This window comes from Mustela erminea, chromosome 3, assembly GCF_009829155.1.
Source record: "Mustela erminea isolate mMusErm1 chromosome 3, mMusErm1.Pri, whole genome shotgun sequence".
NCBI classification, from domain to species: Eukaryota; Metazoa; Chordata; class Mammalia; order Carnivora; family Mustelidae; genus Mustela; species Mustela erminea.
The window spans coordinates 14,939,847-14,964,848 of record NC_045616.1 but is presented as its reverse complement, the minus strand read 5'-3'; the positions used below and the strand labels follow the sequence as shown (position 1 = coordinate 14,964,848).

At 50.1% G+C, this 25,002-nt stretch overlaps 1 protein-coding gene across 2 annotated transcripts in view; it reads right to left on the bottom strand.

Moving 5' to 3' along the window:
- Nucleotides 1-25,002, bottom strand: part of ADAMTS2 (ADAM metallopeptidase with thrombospondin type 1 motif 2) — a 218,163-nt gene that overhangs the window by 19,900 nt on the left and 173,261 nt on the right. For both annotated transcript variants that reach the window (XM_032335322.1, XM_032335321.1), the window contains exons 11-14: nucleotides 9,910-10,055; nucleotides 6,138-6,313; nucleotides 5,521-5,654; nucleotides 72-195 (exon numbers count right to left, since the gene is read on the bottom strand). In XM_032335322.1, the coding sequence (XP_032191213.1) occupies nucleotides 72-195; nucleotides 5,521-5,654; nucleotides 6,138-6,313; nucleotides 9,910-10,055 (580 nt within the window). The remainder of the gene's footprint in view (nucleotides 1-71; nucleotides 196-5,520; nucleotides 5,655-6,137; nucleotides 6,314-9,909; nucleotides 10,056-25,002) is intronic.

The window sequence follows — 25,002 nt, the reverse complement described above, 5'->3', positions numbered from 1 at the left end:
CCCCCTCCTCCCCATCCTGCCAGGTACAGCAGAAAATCAGGCACCGGGGGTGGAGGGAGGGGCTCACTCACCGAGCTTCTTGGGGGAGCGTGTGAATGTGCCCTTGACCACTTTGCAGTGGGTGTTGTCCCCTCCACACACACCGCACTTGTCTTCCTGCTTGCTGGAGCCGATCACTCCGTCACAGCCCACCTTCTGCAGGAGGATGGTGTGCGGTGTGTACTCAACACCCTTGCCCACTTGAGCCCCCAACCCAATCTGTGCCCCCAGGGCCCTGCCATCTGTTCCCCCTGCAGCTCAGGCCTACACCCTCCTTAGAGGTTTCTGATGCAGAGGAAGGAGACTGGGCTTTGGAGCAAGACAGACCCTGTGTGCCTACCCACAGGCCACCAATGCTGCTTCCTGCCCCTCCTCTGCTCATCTGGACAGTGTGACCTCAGAGGGCTCTGCACAGCCTGACTGGGGCCACCTGCCGAGCCTGGCCTGGCCTGGCGAGCTAGCCTCTGCATGGATGTCTCTGTCCCAGTGGCTGTGGATCAGACCTAGCCTCTGCCCTTCTCCCAGGGGCCATACAGTGCAGCCTGGCTGGGGCTCTCACCCAAAGCTTGGGCCTGCAGGCCCCAAGAACACAATGCCCCCTTGAGTCTGTCTCTGGGGTGTCTGTGCAGGAGTTGACAAGAGTTGGTGAGAACAACTGGAACTCCATTCATTCAAGAAATCCTCTCAGTATCACCTACTCCAGTGTCAGAATTATTCCACACTAAGCAGGGTTGCTCGCTTGACCTGGGCCACCCAGCCAAGGTAGTAACAAGTTCAGGTTCTACTCTCCACAGCTATGGCAGCATACCATTCCCAGGGCCAGGGAACTCCACAGAAGGAGCTCCTGCAGGATGGGCCTGAGCATGTCGCCGGAGGCCACTCTCTCCTAGCTCAGCCAAGGAAGACAGCCCATCCTCTGAGCTAGTCGGCTCCCTCTGCCTGTCTTAAGAGTGCATCAGAGCGTGACAGGTTTTCCTTTTTGCCGAGGCTGCCAGGAAGCTCAGAGCCAATTTTCCCTTCAAGGTCATCCCTGCTACCTTTCTCTGGAAAAAACCCACTTCTCCCTCTGCTCTTTGATTTCTGACATTTGTCTCACGAGGGCCTTGCAGGGCAGGGGCTCCGCACCATGAAAAGGCTACAGAGGAGTGGTTCATGAATCATGTTTGAAGGTGTGGACAGATGTTGATGGTGTTTGGTCTTACCCATTCTGGGTGTAATCATAAGCCCTTTGAATCATTTTTGAAAGTGAGCGGGGTGAAAAACAATCACTGAAATGAACATGCTCATGTTTATTATAATGGTTCCTGGGGGGTGGGTGGAATTAGCCAAGGAAGACAACGTGATCTACCAGGGAAAAAAGAAGACCAAATGAAAACATTGGTCTTTAAAGGTACAGAAGCCTGAACCGAATGTGCCCACTTGCCATTTCTAGATGGGTGGTCTCAGGAGGCACGCTGCTCTCACTCTGAGTTGGTTTCCATGTTCATGACATGGTATCAGAGCAGCCCAGCCTGTGGGAGCTCTTGCTGGTGGGGAGGAGATGGGCCTTGGAAACAGTCACAGGCTCCCTTCCTCAGGGAAGGCTGGAGTTGGTGTGGGGGGCGGGGAGAACCCGCTTTTAGGCCAGGATAGTTACACTCCCTGTGAGAAGGGTTGCTTCAGCCTCTCACCCGAGGGGGACTCATGCTCTCTTTCAGACAGAATAAACCAGAAGCAAAAAGCCTCTGAGTTGTAGAGGCAGGTGAGAGGTGGTGCCAGGGAACAAAGCAGCATCTGGAAGGTGCTTCCCCAGACTCCAGACTCCGAAACCCATGTCATTTCGTGAACCTTACCAGAGGACCAACTCTGTTCTAGAAGCTCTTCACTGGTTCATGTGCTCTTTCTTTCTTTCTTTCTTTTTTTAAGATTTTATTTTATTTTTTTATTTGACAGAGAGAGAGAGGTCACAAGTAGGCAGAGAGGCAGGCAGAGAGAGAGAGAAGGGGAAGCAGGCTCCCTGCCGAGCAGAGAGCCCCATGCGGGCTTCAATCCCAGGACTCTGAGATCATGACCCGAGTGGAATGCAGAGGCCTAACCCACTGAGCCACCCAGGTGCCCTCATGTGTTCTTTCTAAAAAGACTTGCAGCCCATGTACAACCCAAAACACTAATTAGAAATTCAGCTGGCTGGAACAGAAGGAGGGTATTGGACAGAGGAAAAACAAAGCCAACAGGCTACATTTTAAGACACTTGTTCCAATGGAGACTTTTCTCCAAGAGTCACAAGAGGTGAGCAAAAGAAAAAGCAGAATAAGTTAAGTACTTGATCTGTCAGAACTCCAGAGATATTAACATGGCTTGTCACCCTTTTTCCTTACTTCTCAGGCATTTTTTTAATCACCTTTTATTTTTTCTGGAATCAAGGTATGTCTAATAATCACAGTGGACAGGAGCCGGCCTGCTCTAGAGAGGAGCGGTTTTGTCTGGGCAGCTGCTGGTCGGCTCATCAGGAGGCCTGACCTCCCAGAGCAAGCAAGCACTGTCCACAGCGGGGGGTAGGGGGGGTACTGCATCCCTGGTGTCTATAGACCTTCAGGAGATGCCATTCTAACATTCAGCGCCTGAATAAGGGGGAACATGCACGTAAGACATTAACTGAGTAGAAGAGACTAATGAAAACCAGGGTCACTGTGTGGGTCTGCAATCTCACTTGTGGTCCTACTGGGGTTGATGGCTCAGGCTGGGGAGGGCCCGTGTCCCCAAGAGGCTTTGTGTGGCTGCTGCCCATTGAGGCAAGGGCCAGAGAGGGCTGGCAGCTGAACTCTGCTGCAGTCCAAGCCGGGCTGGAGGACACTGGTGGAGATGGTGGACTCCCTGTCCCACGGGGAAGGGCCCACAGCTCACGAGGTGCTGCTTCCCTCCCCTCCCCTCTGTTACGAAATCCTGCAGGTGAGTCCTCAGATCAGGACAGATGCTAGCTTCTTTCAATCTCTGCCTTTCTCAATGCCATTTTCGGATGATATATTTGATGACTCACTATTACTTTCTCAGGGCAGTGGACTGTGCCCTTTATTCTGTTGGCTTCATTTAATTCTTGCTACTCTTTTCATTCCTTTCTCTGTGTGAACATGTGTATGCGCACGTGGATTTCTATTCTCCTGAAGCGTCTTCTGCTGTTATTTCACTCTTAACCTTCTTGAGTTGTGTTTTGATATTCCCTAATTGACAGCGTCCACTCAGGCATGATTTTTGACCCAGCACAAGATACTTTCACAAGAAGGGCTGCACATCCCCAGGCATTGTGAGAACTTGGTACCTCATCTTAACTACTGCTCACGTCTTCAGAGTGGTCCCAACCTGTCTCCTTTGCTTTAGAACTTCTGCTATATGATCACATTAAACATAAATATTTCTGTTTTCCAATGATGCAAGAAATTGCTCATCCTGCTGTCATTCCTTCAAAATCACCATTAATGAAATGCTTCATCTCCTCTTCTTCGACTGTCAACACTGCTGTGAAGCTCTAGCCCCCGAGACAGTGAATGGGTGCTCTGGCTTCTCTATTATGTTTGCGGCCATATCGCAGTTGCTGCTTAAAGCCACTTCTATTACTAAATGTAATACTGCTGGTGTTGGTCATGGTTCTAAATTTTTTCTGTGTCTTACGATGTTCTTTTTTTTTTTTTTAAGACTTTATTTTTATTTATTTATTTATTTTTTAATTAAAGATTTTTATTTATTTGTCAGAGACAGAGGGAGAGAGAGTGAGTGAGCACAGGCAGAGGCAGAGGGAGAAGCAGGCTTCCTGCCGAGCAAGGAGCCCAATGTGGGACTCGATCCCAGGACCCTGGGATCATGACCTGAGCCGAAGGCAGCTGCTTAACCAACTGAGCCACCCAGGCGTCCCAAGACTTTATTTTATTTTAGACAGACACGGAAAGAGCATGCACGCATGAGCAAGGGGAAGGGAAGAAGGAGAGAGAGAATCCCAAGCAGACTCCTGGCAGAGTGAGAGCCTGGCACAGGGCTCAATCCCACCACCCTGAGATAATGACCTGACCTGAAACCAAGTGAGATGCCCAACCGATGACTCCACCCAGCTCTACCCCCTACATGTCTTACAGTGTTTTGAGATCTTGAACTTGCTGGCTAGGGACAGGCTGCCCTCCCTCATGCCTGCTTTTATGGATAGCAGAGGGCTGGTCTGGGAGCACGTTTCGTATGTAAAACAATTCTCCATAACCACCTTGATCGGCCTCTCACGCACAAGCTGATACTTCCCCTGCCAGGAATCATCCCCAGGCCAGGTGGCAGGAAGCTGGCGCCTCCCCTCTAGCCCAGATCCTGCCCATCCTCAACTGTTTCCTGGGTCCGGCCTGCCTTTCCTGAGGAAACCCCCATAAAACTCTACCCCCCAACCCCTTCCTTATCCCTCCACCCCTGACTAAACCTGGCACTTCCCCACAGGGCCCTGCATAGTGAAGTGAGCCTTTCTCTCAGGAAACCTAAGTAACTCGTTCTTCCTTCAACGGCACTGGCCTCTCTAGGTTGTCACTAGGTCACCTCCATAAATTAAAACCCTGCAGGAACGAAGGCAATGCTGCGGTCTCTGTTCCTCCGTATGTGGTCTCACAACCTGAGCGGACTGTGCACCGTGGCCTCCATGCCGGACTCAAGCAGGGTGGCTCCCCTGCGGTCCCTGGCCACTGTGTCTGGAGGAGCCTCCTTTGCTGCAGGCTACCATCCTCCTTGAGTGGATAGAAGTTCTGAGCACAAGTCTGGCCGCCCGCACCCTACCTCCTCACTCTCCTGGCCTCGCCCTCTTTCTCTGGGGTGCCTGCGGCAATCTGCCAGGCTTTCTGCCTGAGGCCTCCTGAAGATTCTGTGTCTCAGGAAAATGAGACAGAAGTCAGCCTCTACAATCGGCCCTGCCTCATCAGACTCCAGGTAGGCCTCAAGCTATTTCTAGGGAGCCTGGCAGAGGGCAGGCCTCTGCTCACGCCATGATGGTAATGCAAGGTTATTGCACTGTTGTTTCTTGTGACAGTCCGAGACTGAAGCCAAAGACGCAATAATGGAAAACCCAGAAGGGCATTTCTACAAAGGGCCGAACCAGCAAGCCCCATGGTGGGCTGCCCTGATGGAGAATGAGCTGTCTGGGCCCAGCAGAGTGCGAGAAGGTGGCAGCACTCTGGAACGGGTCGCTTGTGAACCACATGTGGCAGAACCACCAGGGAAGCATGTAAAATTCATGCGCCTAGGCCCAACCTCGAGCTACAGAGTCAGAACCTCTGAGGTGGGGCCCTCAAGCTGTCCGGGAACCCATAGACACACTCAAGTCTGAGGGCCCTTGGCACAGGGAAGAGATCGTGCCTTCCCTGTTCCAGGCACTGGTTTGGACACTTTGCATTAGCCCCCACGAGGCTGCCCCATAACCCCAGGAAGCCGACATCCTGAGCTGTGGCCCCCACACCCCTGTGCCCCCATCCCCACGGCACTCACCCTGCACTCCCCGCGCACACACAGGCTGAAGGCATCCTTGTAAGAGCAGCGTGTCCCGTCGTGCACCATGCGCTTCATGGACACCACCTCCCCAGTCTCCCTGGACTCGCAGTACAGGTGGCATCTCTCCTTGGCTGGAAGGGAAGTGGCAGGGTACTGGCGAGGAGGCCCAGCTGCACGGCTTGCTAGCTCCCCAAGTTTGCTCAAGAGAAGCACCATACAAGGGAGAAGCTCTCCTGAGACTTTTCTTGGTAAATACCTGGCCTTCACAGGACTGCCCTGGGCCTGGGACAGAAAGTGAAAGGGGACAGGTGACTACAACCTCCTTGGCGAGTCTGCCTTGGGGACTTTGGCCCCAGGCTATTGGATTTAGGAAGAGCTTTTCCCAAGAGAGCCAGGCTGATGTTGGCACAGATCCCAGAGGCTCTGACAGCCTTTCCCTCCAGACTGCAGCTTCTCTCCAGGATGGGGACCCTGTCTGCCCTGGCACCCATTCCCACAGTATGTTTAAAAATTCTAGGACTGGGCCTCCATGGGCTCTGCTGATAGGCGCAGCCTGTCCGCAACCTGGGGCACTGCCGCTGAGCACCTGCTCTACTCTGTCCCTGGGGGCTCACCATCCCGGTGCTCATGGGGCAGCCAGTGGTGCTGGGCATCGCCGTGCTCGAAGTACAGGTCCCACTGTCGGCACTGCTCCTCACGGAAGTCAGCCAGGGCATCAGGGCATTCCTGGGAGTTGCAGAGCTGGAAATCGTAGGCAAGGCCTGAACAGGTGCGGCCCCCGTTGGCTGGGCTGGAGGAGAAAGAGGAAGGCCTTGTAGCTCCGTGCCATCAGGAAGAGGCCAGCACATGGCGTGCCACTTGTCCTGAATTTCAGGTGTGGGAGGCAGCTGTGCCTCCCACACCTGAAGGGACCCAGCCCTGCCCTGTCCTAGCTGCAGGGCCCAGGCAATCCCCCTCATCCATGAAGCATAAAGGGACTGGTAATCCCTCCCTCTGGGACTCCCACAGGAAGGCAGCATCAGCTGCGCCCCCGTGCACCCCCACCCCCAGCTCCCGTCGCTGTGACTGAACCAACAGTGGGCTGTGGCTGCCTGTTACGGCTCTGCCCTTTCCTGGGACATGAATCCCAAGATGGAGGAAGTGAGGGAGTCTCCTCCACATCTGGGCTTAGGACTGTGCCTGACCCATGGTGGGAACTCAAAGAACAATTCCAAACCAGCACAATACTGCTGCATAAGTTCCCGACAAGGGGCAGGAATGCAGCAGACACTGTTCTCTGGCTTCCCCCCACCGACTTCAGGGACCCATGGCTGAGTTTTCCTAACCCCTCACTTCTCTGAGAACAGCACTCACCCACAAAGCACTAGCCCATGGCAAAGGCCAGAAAAGGTGCCAGCCGTGGGACTGCACCCCAGGAGGAGCTGGGGACTTCAGCGTCACCATCTGCCTGGCATGGCAGTACGGAGCAGGACCTGAGGCCCCACCGGAGACTTGGGCAAGGGTCACCCTACCTATATAACAGGGTGGTCAATGTGGCTGTGCATGGCACAGCAGAGTGGACAAGGAATGAGGCTGGCGTACTTGAGGCCCCTCCCCAGGGCCACGTTCTTGAGGGAAGGTGGTGGGGAAAAGTGATATAAGACATCTGCGGAGAAAGCAGCAGGAGACACCCAAGATGGGGTGGATGAAAAGCAGGAGCAGCTCTGAGATTTAGACCACGGCCACTACCCATGGGGTCACTGACAAGGGCATCCCCTCGATAGGTGTAAGGAGGAGCAGGAAGAAGGTGTACTGGTTCCAATGGAGAGCCATGCAAACTCCAAACTAGAAAGTGAACTGGAGAATTCAGGGAAGGTGGGTGAGGAAGACCAAGTGCAGAGCCGGGGACTAGACCACCTGTGGTTCTGCGGTGACAGAGTGGGGAGCACGAAGGACACACGGGGAGCCCGGGCCAGCAAGCAGGGGAAGCTGGGAACTGCGCAGCATTGCCACGCTGACTTCTGTGCTGCAGGGAAGGCTGCAGACAGACAAGCAGGGGGCTGCAGCTATAGTTGGGACAGTGCGCAGGCTCACGGTCACCCCCGTCACCCCCGGGGAGGTTGCACGAAAGGGGAGGCACGTGGGGCCTGCCTGGGCTGCTGACACAGAGGCTGCGTGGAGCCCAGGAGCTCTGAAATGCTCTGGGCCCTGCAGCTGCCTGATGATGGTGGGAACAGTTGTCACTGCACCCTGACAGTGCTGTCTGACCGTCACTATTGCGGAGGGAGCGCTGGCACTGGGCCTGATGGCTGACACGAACAGATAGCTCCTGTCACAGCTGCACTGGTCTCTTGCTACCACCAAGGAGGCTGGGGCAGCCGGAGGAGTAAAAACTCCCTAGAGTACCAGGTTCAGAAGGACAGAAGAACATGGAGCCTACCTCCCTAACCTCAAGACTGGCCTGGTGATGGGTCTTCTGGAACCAAAGCACCCAGAGTCAGGCACTAGCTTCAAGGCCTGGATGCTGGGACACTGGGCCAGATCTGCCCTCTCAGCTGGCAGCTTGGACCTGAGTCACTCCATCAGCACATGAAGGGGCAGGAGAGACTCATCGTAGGTCCTGAGCCTTGCTGCATGCCAGGTACTATGCTGTGGGTTGGGAACCCTGGTGGTCCTCACCCAGCACCCCAGAGCCTCTGGGGTCCTAACATTTCCTTTGTCATCCAGAGGCAGGCATAATAGCCCCAGGACTGCTTGAAAGGAAGAAGGTGGGGTACTTTGCACCTTACCAGGATGGGGCCTGGAGCCCTCAGGTAGGAACTGGTCAGAAGCAGGCAGAGAGTTCTCCAGGCACGAGCTGATGCCCCTGCGGTTTGGGCTTTCCTACTGCTGGACCCCAGCGCACATCCCTTCCAGACCAATGTGGACTCGACCTCTCTTGCCCAGAGCCGAGAGTGCTGACCCCCTCTGGCTCCCTGGGGGCTGGTTTGGGGCCTGGCCAAGCAGGGTGTGGGAATTGCTGCAGAGGTTGGAACCCAGCCTATCTGGAAGGGCCTAAGGGCCTGTGTACCTGAGGGCTTAAATTTTGGGGTCACGGGCTCCTTTGAGAAGTTGATATGAAACGAGAGCCTTGCTCTCCGAGAAAAACACACATGAACATAAAGTCATACCCAATCCTGCAAGGCTGTGGTAGGATCCAAGGCAGGGTGATGAACCTGGACTCAGGCTTAGGTCTTAGGGCCCCCACCCAAATATCAAGGGGGTCCAGGTGGGTGGAGGAGGTGAATGGAGATGGCTGGGCCGGGCTGCCCCACGAAGGGGCTGGTCTGAGTCTTTCATCGCCCATCAGCCTGTATTTGGGCCTGGTGTTGCAGGGATGCCCAATCTGGAAGCTGGAAATAAGATTCTCTCTCTCTCTCTTTTTTTTTTTTAATGTGAAATTCCAGATATTTTTGTATTTTCCTGTAAACTAGGATCTTTAAAACACCAAACAAGCCAAAGAAAGACAAAGCCATATGTCTTCTGGCAGCTGTGGGGCCTCCCTAGAGTAGGTGGAAGACCAAAGTGAGTGGTCATCTGTGGGGGGTCCCGTTTACATGACTGTTCGTGCACCCACAATCAATCCATGAAGTAGGCTGCGTGAGGCCCGTGGGGCTCACTGAGGCCCCCTACGTCACAAAGCACTGCAGGGGCCCAGGAGACACACACAGACCTGTGTGCCTTCCTTGTGCACTCTTCCTTTCCCTGGGCAGTGCACTGGGGGAGGCACAGTGCAGGACTGGCAGGGCCCAGACCTGAGAGATACTCATAGAGTGGGCTGCCATGGAGGGACATTAAAGGAACCTAAGGGAGGACAACAGAGCACAGAATTTGGGGTTTGCATAGGAGGCAGGAGGAGGAGCACAGCTGGGGTGGGAGCCTGGCAGGCACGGGGGCAACCTCCCTAGGCAAACCCTATCATACATGCCCAGGATGGCATGTTGCTGACCCTTCTTCTTGCCTGGCATCTGGGAGCCCAAGAGAGCCCTCTGCCTTATCCCCATTGCTGCTACAACTTCTGTCTTCCATGTCCTTGACTAAGAAGGGCTGAATAAGTCAGTATCTAGAGCAGGGTGTGGGCCAGGTTGTGGGAACTGGCCCCAGGCCAGTAGCCTAGGAGACAAGGTTGCAGGCATCCAGGGCTGGCTCTGCCCCAGCAGGCTGTGTGATCTGAGGCAAGACCCTCCCCTCTTTGAGTCTCTGCTTGCTCCCAGGGATGGTGATGAGAAGCCTGAGCTGCCTGCCTTCATACCCTCTCCAGAAGTGGTGGACAGCCATGGCAGCCTTGCAGGATAGGGCCAGCTGGAAAGGGGCTTCAGGGACCTCAGCTACCACACAGGAGGGTGGGAAACAGTGGGGTCGACTCACTGTGGGTTGTCACACTGGCGGGTCCTGAACTTCACGCCTGTGCCGCAGGTGCGCGAGCAGGAGCCGAATGGACTCCAGGCACCCCAGTTGCCATCCCGTTTGAGGATGTCAGGGGTCAGCCAGATGCAGTGTCCTTTAAAGCAGTGCTGCAAGACAGAAGGTCACTCCTATGACCCACTGTTCCAGGGACACTTGGATGCCCCATACTCTTCAGTTTGCTGTTCCCTTGATGTCTGCTTGGCCCTGGAGGCACTGGAAAAGTGGATCCCACACCCTCAAGAAGTTCAGAGCCCTGTCAGGAGTCCCCGCAAGATGCCAGCCTGCCCTGCTCCCCTCCCCCAACTGCCACCCCGACTGCCCATAGTCCTCCATGTCTTGTCGAGTCCGCTCTGTCCTCTCAGCCCGAGCCTGTCCCACACCCCACACCATGTCTCTGGGTGAAGCCAAAGGCATGCCCACAGAGGGCAATTCACAAAGAAACCAGCAGGTCAGGCCAGTGACTCCAGAGACGTACAGAACCTACCTGCTTATGTTTAAAGGACATACAATGGAAATGAAGGTCGGGTGACAAGCTGACACAGTAAACATTCATGAATGCAGTGAGCAGAACACCGGCACTCAGGGAACACAGACCTACAGCTCGAATATGGTCACACTTCTCCCTGGCCTCCCACAGGGAGGATGCTTACACAACTTAGGGCCACTTTAGGAAGATGATTACAACATGTAAAAATACTGCATCAGATCTAAAATGGAATACTGATATAGAACAAGAAAAGATATCACAAAAAGTTAAAAATTTAACAATGGACCAATACAACACACAACAAAAAGCAGATAACAAGGATGTTTTTCAAATGAGCCGAGTGCCACAACTTCTCCTGCAGTTCCAACGGCATACTGCTTGTCCATCCCTTCTTCATCTGACCCCTGAGCCGCGGGTACGAGTGCAGGAGGTGGACGGACTCCAGGTGCCCTGGCTGCTGTCTGGTTTCAGGATTTCATTTTGCAGGTCTGTCTTCCACACAGAAAATAGAAAAATAATGCCGCCATTTCTCGGCAAACTATCTCTGTAAGGACCGGTGGCTATTTTGGCTACGTGATCTCAGTTGTAACTCTCAGCTCTGCCCCCGGGGCATGAGCTCAGCTATGCACAACACATCAGTGAATGGACAGGACTATGTCCCAATAAAACCTGATTTATGAAAACAGGCAGCAAGTGGAAACGTCTACAGGGGACCTATAAGGAGGTCAGTGAACTCCCTCTCCTCAGTAAGATAATTGTTTAACTGGTAAGCATTATTTTTAAAAATAACAACCACTTAAAGTATCTGGAAGTTGTCCTGAAGTCCATACAACAAAGGGAGAAACGTGTATTCAAGAACATCTATGAAATCTTGGTAAGAACAGTGGAAGTCTGTGGCATTTGGCCACAACTGCTACCCATACCTTCCCCAGCTCATGGGTCCAGAAGCTTTATGGCCTAGAAGACGGAACTATCTATCCTTCCTGCTGCCAGTCTGGGGCTACGGTTTGACCCTGGGAAAGGCACGCCAACTGGCACTTCCCAATACATAATTCTGTGTTGCAGAAAGTTAACTCCAGGAAGCAGAGGCCAAGAGGACTGGGGCTCCCACTGCTGGGTGAAGACTCTACCCCAGAGATGTCAGGTCAAGAATACTGGACCCCGACAGCCCCTTTCCCAGCTTGCTTTTAGGGCAGAGGCCTCATTCTAAAAAGAAAAAGCCAAGAAGAGTAGGGGCTGCCATCCACATCCAGTGACACACTCGTAGGCCAAGCTGTCACTCTGGGAGAAGTGGGCCACTTTGCCCTTCATTCAAGTGCAGCAGTCTTCCCAGAGGGAGAGGCAGAATGGCCAGTTCCACAGTTCTCCCTAAAAGGACCGACCTTATTTGGAGCAGAGCTTGTGCAAGCTCATACCTACAGGCATTGTCTAAAACAACAGAAATCTTAGTAGTGAGCTGAGCAACTAAGAGGAGGCCGGAAGTTCCAAGATGCTAGCAACAGTGAGTAAAATGGTAAAACAACCAAAAGCGTAATAGAAAGAACCAAGGAAAGAGAGGTAAGGCCCCTCCTAGGGTCTGAGCAAGGCTCAAAGACTGGCAACATCCTGCTTCTGTGAAAGGCTCAGAATTTCAATGGGTCATATTGTAGACAGGTTGTACTTGAAAGCATGCTCAAAACCACATAGAAACCAGTTAGCTGCTAGTGAAAGCTAACTGGGTGACACCCGTAGAGACCGAACAGCCAGAGGCTTACCAGGAAAATCAGAGAAGGAGACAGAGAGAATCTGGCGAATACCACTGTCCTGGGGTGGGAGTCGGGGGCTGTCGGGTCAGGGAGACAATGCACAGGCCCAAGGCTGTGGCCGCTGGGTTGGGGGCAGTATCAGTGGCTGCACACTGCAGGGCAAACAAAGTTTATGGAAACAGTACAGCCAAGTCGCTAGACAAATAAACAAGCAAACAACAGCACGGCAAAGGTCCTGGGCATCATCAACATCCAGAGTCTCTTCAATATATCATCTACAATGTCCAGTTTCACCAAAATTTCTGAGACATGAAAAGAAACAGGAGAGTGTGAGCCAGACATGGGAAAGTAAGCAGGTGATGGAAACTACCTTTGAGGAGGTCCAGATGTTGGACTTGGCAGGTAGATTTCAAAATAGCTCCAAGAACAAAAGGGAACCATGTCTAAAAAACTGAAGGTGAGGAAGGGACAATGTCTCATCAAAGAGAGAACATCAGGAAAGAGGCAGAAACTACTACAAAAAATGTAAACAGAAATTCTGGAGTTGAAAGGTCAAAAACTGAAGTGGTAAATTCACCAAGGGCTCAGCAGTAGATATGAGCTGACAGAAGACAGAGCCCATGAACTTGAATACCTATCAGTAGCAATTGTGCAATCTGAAGAGTGGGGAGAAAAAAGAACAAATAAAAATAAACAGACCTCTGAGAAACATGGTGGGGGGGGTCACTGAGGTGTTAGAAGGAGAGGAGACAAAAAGGAGCAGAAAATATTCAGAGACATGATGGCTGAAAACTTCTAAAATTTGATGGGGTAAAAAAAATAACCTATACACCCAAGAAATTTAACAAACTCCAAGTAGAATAAATGCAAAGAGAGCTATACCCCAACACATGATATTCAAGTTGGTGAAAGACAAAGAAAATGCCAAAAGCAGCAAGAGGAAAATGGCTCATCATATATAAGGAAAGCCCAATAAAATCAAGAGCTGACGTTTACTCAGAAATAATGGAGGTCAAGGCAGTGGCGTTAACCAAGGATAACCAATAAAACTATCACTCAACAATTAAGGTGAAATAAAAATATTCCCACACAAACAAAAGTAGGAGAAATCATGGCTAGCAGACTGCCCTGTAGGAAAATACTAAAGGAAATTATTCAGGCTGAAAGCAAGTGATGCCAAAAAATAATTCAAATTCACATGAAAAAAACAGAGTGCTGGAAATGGACAATTTTCTAGAAAAACACAGACTACCAAAACTGATTTAATAAGATACAGAAAACCGGAATAGACATATAATAAGTAAAGAGATTAAATGTGTGATTTAAAACTTCCCCCAAATAATAGCCCAATCCTAGATGGCTTTGATGGTGAATTCTACCAAATGTTTAAAGAAAAATTAACACCACTCCTTCATGAACTCTTCCAAGATAAAGAAGAAAAAAGAAATCCCCCAGCTTATTCTATGATACTAGCATTACCCTGACACCAAAACCAGACAAAAGCACCACAAAAAAAACCCTGTAGACTAATATCTTTTATGAAAACAGACATCAACAAAATCCTCAATAAAATCCTAGCAAACTAAATCTAACAGCATATTAAAAGTTTATACACCACAACCAAGTCAAGTTTATCCTAGGAGTGCAGGGTTTAATATCTGAAAATCAATCAACATAATTAAGCCATATTAACAGAATAAGGAATACACTGTATGACTGCCTCAAGACTCAAAAAAAGAAATCTGGCAATAGCCAACATACTTCCCTGAAAACACACACACACACCCCTCAGACAAGGAACAGAAGAGAATTTCCTCAATCTAATAAAGAACATCGAGGAACTATCCACAGCTCACATCATGCTTAATGAAGAAGAAACGAATGATTTCCCCCTGTGATCAGGACCAAGACTTCTAGTTAACATTGTACTGGAAATTCTAGCCAGGACAAGCAGCCCAAGAAAAAGAAATAAAAGGCATCCAGATTAGCAAAGAATAAGTAAAACAATTTCTATTTGTAAATGACACAATCTCACATATAGAAACTTCTAAGAATCCACTAAAAAACTATTAGATCTAATAAAAATATTCAGTGAGATTGCAGGGCACAAGATCAGTACAGAAAAATCAATTGTATGTCTATGAACAGTTAATCCTGTGAATGAACTGGAAGTTGAAAATCTATCTACAATAGCATCAAAAGAAGAAGAAAACGCCTTAGTAATAAACTGAACAAAAGAAGTATAAAACATGCACAATGAAAACTATAAAACACTGTTAAAATAAAGATCCAAATAGACAGAAAGACATCCCATGTTTATGGGTCAGACTATTAATATGTCAATACTCTAGAATCAATGCAATCCTATCAAAATTCTTGCTGCAGTTTTGCAGAAATTGAAAAACTCCTCCTAAAATTGATATGGACATCCTCACCAATACTTGTTATTTCTTTTCTTTTGGGTTCTAGCCATTCTGAAAGGTCAAAGGACAGGAAACACGCAAAATAATCTTGAAAAAGAATAAAGTGGGACAACTTGCATTTCCCTACTTCAAAGTTTAATACGAAACTATAGTAATCAAGAGAGTGTGGCTCTGCCATTAGGATAGACAAACCTACTGAGGGAACAGAATGCAGAGTCCAGAAATGAACATTTAAAAGCTGTCAGTTGGTTTCCAACAAGGGTAACAAGATGATTCAACAGAAAGGGAACAGTCTCTTCACCAGTGATGCTGAGATGACTGGATGTCCACATGCAGAAGGATGAAGTTGGACCCCTACCTCACACCTTTCATGAAAGTCAACTGAAAATGGATCACACACCTAAAGGTAAGGGCTATCCTCAGAAGGCAACACAGGAATAGATCTTCCTGACCTAATGGCAATGGTTTCTTAGATATAACACCAAAAGCACAGGCAAGAAAAGAAAAAAAAAAAAACAGATAAATTGGATCTCACTAAAATTAAAACTTTTTGTGCATTAAATGACAGTATCATGAAATTGACAAGACTACTCACAAAACAGGGGACGGGGGAAGTATATGTAAACCATATATCTGATAACCCCGATAAGTGACTTGTATTCAGTATATATAAAGAACTCCCATAACTCAAAAATAAAAGATAAGTCAATTAAAAAATTAACAGAGGACTGGCGAGGATGCAGAGAAAGGGGAACCCTCCTACACTGTTGGTGGGAATGCAAGCTGGTGCAGCCACTCTGGAAAACAGCATGGAGGTTCCTCAAAATGTTGAAAATAGAACTGCCCTATGACCCAGCAATTGCACTACTGGGTATTTACCCTAAAGATACAAACGTAGTGATCCAAAGGGGCACGTGCACCTGAATGTTTATAGCAGCAATGTCCACAATAGCTAAACTATGGAAAGAACCTAGATGTCCATCAACAGATGAATGGATCAAGAAGATGTGGTATATATACACAATGGAATACTATGCAGCCATCAAAAGAAATGAAATCTTGCCATTTGCGACAACATGGATGGAACTAGAGCGTATCATGCTTAGCGAAATAAGTCAAGCAGAGAAAGACAACTATCATATGATCTCCCTGATATGAGGAAGTGGTGATGCAACATGGGGGCTTAAGTGGGTAGGAGAAGAATCAATGAAACAAGATGGGATTGGGAGGGAGACAAACCATAAGTGACTCTTAATCTCACAAAACAAACTGAGGGTTGCTGGGGGGAGGGGGGTTGGGAGAAGGGGGGTGGGGTTATGGACATTGGGGAGGGTATGTGCTTTGGTGAGTGCTGTGAAGTGTGTAAACCTGGTGATTCACAGACCTGTATCCCTGGGGATAAAAATATATGTTTATAAAAAATAAAAAATTAAAAAAAAATTAACAGAGGATATAAATAGACATTGACCTCCCAAGACATATATATATCAGTCACCACTAAGCACACGGTGAAGAGATGCTCAGCATCATAGGTCACTAGGGAATTGCACATCAAAACCACGATGAGATGATACTTCACATTCCCAGGGATGGTTACAATAAAAACACAGATGATAACAAGCTTGGGTGTGGAAAAATCAGAACTGTCACTCAGTGCTAGTTGGAATGTAAAAAAGGTGCAGCTGCTTTGGGAACCAGTCTGGCAGTTTCTCAAAATATGCAACAGAGCTACCATAAGATTTAGCAATGCCACTCCTAGGTACATATCCAAGGAAAGTGACACATTCTGCCCATAACTTGCATGGGAATGTTCACAGCAGCATTTCAAATAATAGCTTTAAAGTAGGAACAATTCAGATGTCCATCAACTGATAAATGGATGAATAAAACAGCACATATCAATACAATGGATGAAAATTCAGCCACTAAAAGGAATGGAGTACTGACCCATGCTACAACACAGATGAATCTTGAAAACATTATGCTAATTAAGTAAAGCCAGACACAAAGGACACATGTTATTCAATTCCATTGATAAGAAATGTCCAGAAGAGGAAAATCTACAGAGACAGAAACAGATTAGTGATTGCTCAGGACTGGGGTGGGGCTGAGGGGAGAGGATGAACCACAGAGATATGGGGATGGCACTTCTTTTTGGAGTGACAACAATGTTCTAAAATTTGATAGTTGTGATAGTTGCACAACTCCGTGCATATCCATTTATTTATTTAATTTGAGAGAGAACATGCACAAGAGGGGGTAGGATCAGAGGGAGAAGCAGACTCCCCACTGAGCAGACCCCAAGAGACTCTGGGATCATGACCTGAGCCGAAGGCAATCACTTAACCAAATGAGGCACCCAGGCACCCCTCTGTGCATATTCTGAAAGCTACCGAATTTTACACTTCAAAATGGGCAATTTCGTTTTATTTTTTTAGAAGTGATTTATTTATTTGAGAGAGAGAGAGAGAGAGAGAGAGAACAAGCAAAGGGAGCGGCTGGCAGAGGGAGAAGCAGGATCCCCACCGAGTGAGGACCCCGACTTGGGACTCAATCCCAGGACCCTGAGATCATGACCTGAGATGAAGTCAAATGCTTACCTGACTGAGCCACCCAGGCGCCTATACGTGGGCAATTTTGAATGTGAATTGCATCTTAATAAAACTGGTGTGTGTGTGGGGGGGGGGACGACCAGGTGGTAGATGGCATTGGTCTATGTGTGACAGCTTGCCAACTCTGGCTCTAGCCTGTTGAGGGACATATTCTCTTTTTAAAATTATTGATAATTTAGAGAAGTTACTGGTGGTGTCATGGGAACATTTAGAGGAAGGAATCTAGAGACTCTGGTGCTCCAGTTTGTTTCGGGATGTGGCTTTTAGGGCATTTGGAGTTTTCCGGGTCAGAGCCTGATTTTAAAGGTAGCACTCAGTAACTGTTGCTGTTGACTTTGTTACTGTCAACATTGTCAACATTTCATGTCAAGTCAGAAAGAAGTTTAAATGCTTCTCCCATGTGTTCATCAGATTTACTCCCCTTCATTAACTGGATTGTCAAATGTTTCAAGAACCTGTCGGTTACTTCCCTATGGTATTTATCTCTTCTGCCTAATGACCGGCTGCTTTGGGTTTGACATCGGAGTTACCTCTCCTGATTGATTTACTCTCTTTCCCCTTTTGTTTTCTATTAATTTTTATCTGAATTTTTTAAATACATAAATTTGAAAATGACAGAAGAAAGTACTTTTATCCACCTATCCAAATCAAAAGGCTGGCAACTTCTCCCTTATTTTATTGGAGCGTTCCAGAACAACTTTTCAAAACTGCAGGGCAACTGGTATATTCAGGCTTCATCAACATTTCGAATCAACTTTTTTGCATCCCATTTGCACTCAGATTTCTTTCCTGGTCTTTGAGATTTTATTTTAGCACCCCTTACACTTTGTAATACATATGTTGTGAGGCGTGGACAGCTTTTCCACAAGCAGACCATCTGGTTACACTTAGCCTTTTTAAAGACACATCCAAGTCGGATCTGTGTTTCAGGGAGCCCATCTGCAAGACAGACCCCAAGCAAACATAAACTCTTGTCAATATGGAAGCCACCGTGACCTCAGGCCCAGCTGAGGCTCCTTCTGTCCAATGATCTGAGGAGGATGAGTCACACACACTGCACATGTTCCACAGAGACCCTGAGTGAGTTGGCAATGTGGTGGGAGGAGTGTCCCTGGATGTTACTCCTGTACCTCAACAGCTGCAGTAACTTAACTGTACGAGAAAGATTCTGAGGCCACGTAAATGAGCCAATAACCAGACCTCAAATGCAATTTCTCCTTAGCCAAAGCCACAAAGCACCCATTGCCACTTTAAAGCCAGTGACAGAAACATACTGGAGGGAAACGGAGAGGGAAAAAGGAAAAAGAAAAGTGAACTTAATTGATTATGGTTAAAATATCTTACTTTTGCAAAATTTACGAAAACACACGACCATGTGAACACATGGCGAGGCCCCTCCTGGGGCCCAAGGGGGCCAGTGAAAGTGAGAGGCCCGGAGCTTAGGCATCCTAAGTTTCATGGTAAATTCACCTCTGCTCCTCTCTCAAAACCTTCCCAGGCTACAGGATTCAGACCAGCTCTTCAGCCTGGCATCAAAGGCCCTGCATGACTGGCTCCTACTCACCCCTCCTCCTTTATATCCCACCACCATGCTAGGTGCCTGGAGCTGACTGCTCTCTGAGAAGACCACACTGTCTTTCCTCCAAGCCTCTGGGAATGCCTCTGCTCAGGAGGCCCATCACCACTCCAATTCCTTCGCCCACATCCCATGCAGCAGATGCCAGAAGAGATAACCCCTTCCAGGCTCATGCTCACACTTGAGTCCCTCTCCAGGAAATGCCCACAGCCAACGTGTGCTGCCTCACCCAGAGTCATGCCTCTTTTCTGGGACCAGCCACAGCCAACCCCTAGTTAAGCCAACTCTGAAGTTGTGCCAACCCAGAGCTTTGGGTGGGGTCTACTGAGCTCAATACTGTGGCAGTATTGCTGTTTGATGCCTCATTCTCCCCAGAGATGGTGATCCTGCCAGTGCTCCCCAGAAAGATGGCTGCGGCTGTCATCTCCATGCCCAAGTCACTACCAGGCATCCCTCCTGGATCTCATCTCTCAGACGGGCCTTTCTCTGCCTTCACTACCTCTGGGAACATCTCTGTTTGGGAGGCTACCCCATCCCTTCTTTCCTTCCTTCCTTCCTCCCTCCCGCCCTTCCTGACACAGGCCTCTCACCCTCCCTAACCCACCGAAGGAGTCCCAAACCTGCCTTCACACCAGTGTGAGGCCTTGTGAGGTCTGACAGAGGCTGTCGCCCTCTGGATTCCCCTTCCTGGGCTCTGGGCAAGTGGTCAATGGCTCCACCGTCATAAAGCTGGCATAGCATTGGACAGCCTGGGTCAGGCAGGCCTGGCTGCAGGCCACTGCTGATGCTGGTCATGTCCTTCTGGGCCACAGTTACCCCATCTCTCACCCCAAAGTGCCCCTCACTCAACCATGGAAGGGAAGGGAAGAGCCCACAGAAATGCTGGCTGGTGCACCCTAGCTGGTGGTGCATGTTGGGGGAGGGTGGCTGGCAGACAAGGAAGAGGGCCCAGGTAAAGAGATGCTGTGGAATGAATGTCTGTATCCTTCATATTCATATGTGAATTCCTATGTGAGATTCATATGCATATGTGAAAGCCTAAGGCACAATGTGATGATATTAGAAGGTGGCCGCCTTTGGGAGGTGACTGGGTCACAAGAGTAAAGCCCCTTCTAAGACTGGTGCCTTTATAAGAAGACATGAGAAAGAAGATTCTGCAACCTTCACTAGAACCCAACCATGCTGGCACCCTGACCTCAAACTCCAGCCTCCAGAACTGTGAGAAATATGTACTGCTGTTTAAGCCCCCAGTCTATGGCATTTTTGTGGCAGCAGCCCGAGCTGATTAGGACACAGAGGGAGTGAGTGCTTCTGGCATCTCTGAAGGGTGGGACTGGGACCCAACCTCTAAGCCACTGCTGGTGGAGGGAACCAAGGACCTGGAGGATAGAGGAAGCCAGAGAGTGGCCTCCTTGTCCCTGTTGGACAAATCGGTCCCAAGTCTGGAAAAAGGGAACTGGGCCCAGGACAACTCAGAACATCCCACAGGCCCGCGGTGTGAGGGACAACCTCCTCCACAGACTCAGCTGCAAACACACAGATGCAATACTCATGCTTTGTAGAAAATATGAAGTAAGACAGAAAGGGAAAATTACCCTTCATTCCACAGCTCAGAAGCCATCCTTCCAATATTTTGGTTTATTTCCTCCTGGATGACTGTGAGCAATTAACATTACCCAAACGAACAATTTCATACTCTGATACCTCAGCACTATTATTTTAAACAAACATCTTTAACGTTCTTAAAATGCTCTATAAACATATGTTTAAATGCCTACAAATATTTCATGGAACGGAAAGAGAGGCTTGAACATTTAAAAGCACAAAATTTCTTGTCCTGAATGCATTCTAAGCCCAGGACAAGCTGACGGGGCTGCCTCTTGGGCTAAGCACCACGGAGAGCGCTTGGCAGGAGCAGAAAATTCTGCCAGGTTGCTCTCAAAGCCTGCCAGGCAGGACCGCTCAGTTTCAAGGAAGTTCCTGTTTAAACAGTGTGTCCCAAGCAGGGACCACAGGCCAGAAGCCTGAGCTGTGAGGGCCAATGAGCTGGACATTTAGGTGACTTGCTGGAGGCAGAAAAGATGGCTCAAGGTCCCACCTGAGGAAGGAGACCCAGGGCTCCAACTTCCAGGCCGAGATCCTGGGCTATCCCTGTCACTATGCCTGCCCGCCCCTTCTCAGTTCTTCAGGGAAACAAGAAGCTTGACACAGGAGCATCGGGGCCTTTCCACTGGGCCTGTGTCTCTGAAACAGAATTCATGAAAACTGGAGGTGGGTGTCACTTCCCCAAGATGCTGCATGCTAATGTGAGAGCACATGGAGGACTCTTTCCTGCCCACAGACACACTAAGGCAAAAGCCATCTTTGACCCCCCTCCTTGGGCCAGCATGTCACCCTCTGCCCTGACCCTGGCTCACACAGGGATGGCAAGGTGAGCCCACCAGCCTGGCCTGCAGGGCAGAGGCATCTGGGAGCACCCTCTGTGCTGGGCCTGACCCTGCTCTAACCTATCCAGGGCATGCCTGTTGCCAGCACCCTGAACAGGTGGGAGAGGAGCAGATTATCACCAGGGCCTCCTAGGGAGCCATGTGGAATCACCCAGTTTTTTGTTTTCTGGATTTGGACCCTAAAGGACTACCCTTCCCAGGATTAGCCAATTTCTAAAGACAGTAAACAACTCATGCAATTGTGTGACTTTTAAATGCAAACCAACCAACCCAGGGGTTACAATCCAAACACATCCTCTTGTCACCCCAGGGGCAGGTACCAGATGACTAAGGGCTTGAGCCCAGAGCCCACTGACATCATTCACACTGGTCAAACTGAAGCCTGCTTACCCTGCCTCACCCCTCCCTTTCTACAGAAACCACAGTTACCCCCCCCATCCTTCGCCTCCTGACCCACCCTGGTGCTTCCATGCACGGCTCCCTGCAGTCCTTCCTTCTGGGATCTGTGAGATACAAACTCTTCCACTGGTAATCATCTTCCAGTCTATTGGCCTCACCCCACCATTTATACTAACATGCCGTATTTTAAAACACCACCCTTCCCCATGTCATCTGCCCTCCCGGGCTTTCCTCACCAGGTTCCCGCTCTGTATGACCTTCCACCTGGACTGCTTGGCTCACTTTCCCCTACTGCTGGGCTTCAAGTGGTGGTCGGTGACAGGGAAGCCTCTCTGAGCTTCCTGACGGGCCGCTCCCGGGCCCTGTTCTCCCTACCTGTCGCAGCCACCTCTTACAGCTCATGGCCGACTCCCATGGATGGTGAGGTCTGAAGGAGGCAGAGGGGGCTGATACATGCAATGGATGTGAATGAATGAATGAATGTGGACCTGAGGTGACCAGGCAGCCAGATGCGCAGGCCCACTGCCCGATGTGCAGGCCCCGTGGGCCCCTTTGCCCAAGGGCAACACGCTCACCTCTCCCCTCTCAGCCAAGCCCACCTCTTGACTCTGTGGGAGAGCTGTGCACCACTGGCTCTTGCTCCTTACCACCCTAATCCCCTCTGCTTCATCTCTCTGAGGCCGGGGGCCCTGAATCCCAAGAGTGCTGCTGACACCCACGGCCACCTACCTGGCCCCCACAGTGTCCAAACCCAGGGCAGACTGTGAATGAGCTGTGAAACCAAAAGTTGGAAGGTGGGTGGCTCTTTGTTATGCTCTCTCCAAGTCATCCCTGTGTGTGGAATATAGATCTAGATTGTTCTATCTCTGGGAAACGGTGGGTATGGCAACCTGAGTAAGCAGGGGCACAGTCTGGCCGTGGAGGCCAAGGGGGAACAATGTGCTTGGGAGTTGCTGTGGGACAGTGTGCACAGTGAGGATCCCAGGCAGCCACAGTGTGTCCCGAGGCTGAGCTCTGGCACCCCCTGCCCGGGGCTGGAGCCCCCAGAGGGACAGCGGAAATCTTCATCACCCTCAACCCTGAGATGTCCTGCTATTTCTCCAACCCAGCCAACCTCCTCCTGCTCCTGCCTCACTCCCCTCTCTCCCTGCCCCTGTGGCTTTTCTTGCAGGGAAGGGAAAGGTAAGGGAGGGCTGCCTTCCAAATACAAAACTGCACGTAGTAATGAGTAACATATTGAAAAATACAAACACACACAGGCAGAGGAGCCTGCTAGGCCCCCCAGAAGGCACCCCTGCCTCTTCCTCTGCGCCTCCACCCACAGCCTCACACATCAAGAATTCCTGATCTGGGTCAGTTTGTGCCCTGTGCTCTGGTGAGCCGAGGCAGGCTGAGCCCAGCCCCAGCTCTGCCCCCAACACACCCAGCACAGCTCTGTTTTTTTAAACAAATAAAATATAATTGTCTGTACTGGGCTAAATGAACAAAGGATCCCACCACTAAAATGAATGAAGGGCAATGGCCAGGTCAGTGGTTTCTGAGAGGAGAAGCACTTTGGCCACCTCTGTGCATCTTCTTCACCAAACCCTCCCCTTGCTCCACAAGAGAAGGGGAGCCAAATGGCCAGAAGCGCAAGCATTCCCTGGCCCAGCTTCTCCCAGCGGCTGGGGCTTCTGTGGGGAAAAGCCAGCCCTGCAAACCTGGGCGAGCATGCCTGTGCAGGGCCGGCTCCCACTCCATCCATGTTCTCTCTGTGCAGGGTGGGATGGAAGAAAGCGAGGATGAGGGAGGGGTAGGAAGCCCTGCTGAGCTGGACTCAGCCCCCAGACCAGTGTTTACTGAGCTCATCACAGGGGTTGTGGCAAATGCGTCTAGGCCCCCACTCCCTCCACTGAGCTCCTGTGGGGAGGAGGGCTACATGGTCAGTTCTGGCTTTGTGAGGTCCCTGGCATATTATTAAAACAACATCCCACCTCCAACTTCTAACAGTTCATGGGGTGGGGGGCATAGCTCAATCACCTGGGCGCACCCTTAAAAATACCTGTTCCCAGATCTTCAAACAGAAATCCGTACACAAATGTGCATAGCAGCACTACTCACAATACTAAAAGGGGGGAAATAATCCAAATGTCTGACAGATGAGTGGGTAAACAAAGTATGGTCTAGTCCTGGAGAGGAGTGCTACAGTACGAATGAACCTTAAAAGCAGCCAGGTGTGATTCTGCTTCTATGGGATTCCAGAAATGGCAAATCCACAGGGATGGAAGGCAGACCAGCAGTTGCTGGGGGCTGGAGACAGGAGGGAAATGGGGAGTGACGGCTTAATGAGGTCTCCTTTTGGCGTGATGAAGAAGTTCTGCAACTATATAGTAACAGCTGTAGGGCACCGCAAATGTACTAAAAAGCCACTTACTTGTATACCGTGGTTAAAATGGCATTTTGCCATAATTTATAAAACAAACAAACAAACAAACAAAAAAACCAAAAGCCAGCACAATCCCCGATCCTTACCTCAAACCAAAACCTGCAGAGGTGAGTCTGGGTATCTGTATCTTTAAGAAGGTGTACCAGGAACTAAAATTAGCCAGAATTTAAGACCTACATAGAAGCAGCTCAGGCGCAGGTGACTGGGGCCCTTTGCAGGCCTGATATTGGGGCCTATGAGCTGGAGCAAACACCCCACTCCTCACCCTGCCAGGTGCACGGGGCTGCCTGTGACCCGGGCTGCCGTGACCCAGACTTAGGCTCATCGGCATAAGCCAGCCCACAGTGGGTGATTAGCTAATGAGCAGGCATGTGCTTTCATCTGAGCCTATGAGAATCAAGCCCAGAGTTTTGGCCAAAGGACACCATGAGAAAAGCCCATCTCCTCTCAAATCGCTGGACAGTGGGAAGTGGGCCTGGGGGGCTGGCAGGTGCTGGGAGCAGCCACAGAGCTGTCTCAAGGGACAAGTATGCTTTCTAGGGGGGCACACATGGAGGCCCCAAGAATGGACAGGCTAAGCCTGATGCTGAGCCTCAGAACCCAGTGGCCAATAGCCCCCAGTGCTGGCCTTAAAGTGAGGTGACTCAGACACTCACAGTGTCCACTGGGGGACAGAAGACTGCTCCTCAGAGGAGGGGATTCCCAAGTTGCAGGGGGAGGGCAGTGCTTGAAACACAGAGACACCAGGTCTTTGGAACATCAGGTTTAGTCCAATAGAGAACTAGTGCATTGGAAGTAGAAGGCACAGAAACTCTGGAGTGTCTCGTGAGGAGAGTTACTAGAAAGGAGGCAGGGGTCCCCTGAGAAGGCCTCAGACTCCTCCCCACCCATGCAGCACTGCCCATCCCGAGATCTGTGCATATCACACTGCCTGCCCTCT